At 35.9% G+C, this 1,131-nt stretch overlaps 1 protein-coding gene across 1 annotated transcript in view; it reads left to right on the forward strand.

The window, feature by feature from the left end:
* MTFMT (mitochondrial methionyl-tRNA formyltransferase) overlaps positions 1–1,131 on the forward strand; it is a 27,777-nt gene that overhangs the window by 2,021 nt on the left and 24,625 nt on the right. Inside the window, exon 2 of the mRNA XM_007957764.1 lies at positions 397–606. Within this exon, the coding sequence (XP_007955955.1) occupies positions 397–606 (210 nt within the window). The remainder of the gene's footprint in view (positions 1–396; positions 607–1,131) is intronic.

Below are 1,131 nucleotides of genomic sequence, written 5' to 3' on the forward strand. Positions count from 1 at the left end.
TATATATATATATATATATATATACCATTCTCTTACAAGTTCACATAATAGCACATTACCTATCAATAGCATTGTTAAGGGTGAAAAAAACAAAATGCAAAACAGTATGTATAACGATCCCAGTTGTATAAAATGTCTGTACCATATATGTTTCTACATGCGCAGGAACTAGAATCATGCTGTCCAAACAGTAGCCACTAGCCACATGTGGCTTTCTAAATTTAAAATAACTAAATAAAAATTCAGTTCCTCAGAGGCAGTAGTTTTAACCATTTAGCCCTAGATCCTTTGTGAGTTTAATCACCAATATACCTTAGAAGTATGTGAAATAGTTTATATTTGAATCATTGTCTGTATCACTAACTGTCACAATTTCTTCCAATCTTTTCAATTTAGGGAAAACAAAGAGGAAGACTTAATAGAAAAATTGGAGGTAGTCACAGTGCCCTCCCCATCACCAAAAGGACTGCCGGTGAAACGTTACGCTGTGCAGTCCCAGCTTCCAGTGTATGAGTGGCCGGATGTGGGATCTGGAGAATATGATGTTGGAGTAGTGGCTTCCTTTGGCCGACTTTTGAGTGAGGCCCTTATTCTTAAATTTCCCTAGTAAGTCTTAATTGTCAGGAAATACAGTATAGAAACTTTGGTCTTTATAAATGGACCTGGTACCTTTTATAGTATGGTAACTTGAACTCTTAATTCTACTTTTCTTTAGTATTTTCTCTTAAAAGATACTGTTTGTGGCATGGGTTGTTAAAGTGTATTAGGCTCCTTACCACTTTCTCTGGGCTCTTATCCAGCCTAATCCTCATTTAAATTCTATATCCATATGCTGACAACTCCCAAATTTATCCCTCCAGCCCAGATTGCTCTCTAAACTCGAGACTCCAAACACCCCAACTGTGTCCAAAACTCTGCTTGGATGTCTAATAGACATCTCACATTTAAAACCACGTACCCAAAACCTGCTTTGCCTCAAATTTTCATCTCAGTAAATGGCAATTCTATCCTTCTACTTGCTCAGCCCAAAATGTTAGAGACATCATTGATTCCTTATTTCACATCCTAATACTCGACAGCAGTAGATTTATACATACATATATATATATATATATATATATATATATACCA

The sequence above is a fragment of the Orycteropus afer genome, unplaced genomic scaffold, assembly GCF_000298275.1.
Source record: "Orycteropus afer afer isolate SDZICR_OR568_19922 unplaced genomic scaffold, OryAfe1.0 scaffold00015, whole genome shotgun sequence".
Lineage (NCBI taxonomy): Eukaryota > Metazoa > Chordata > Mammalia > Tubulidentata > Orycteropodidae > Orycteropus > Orycteropus afer.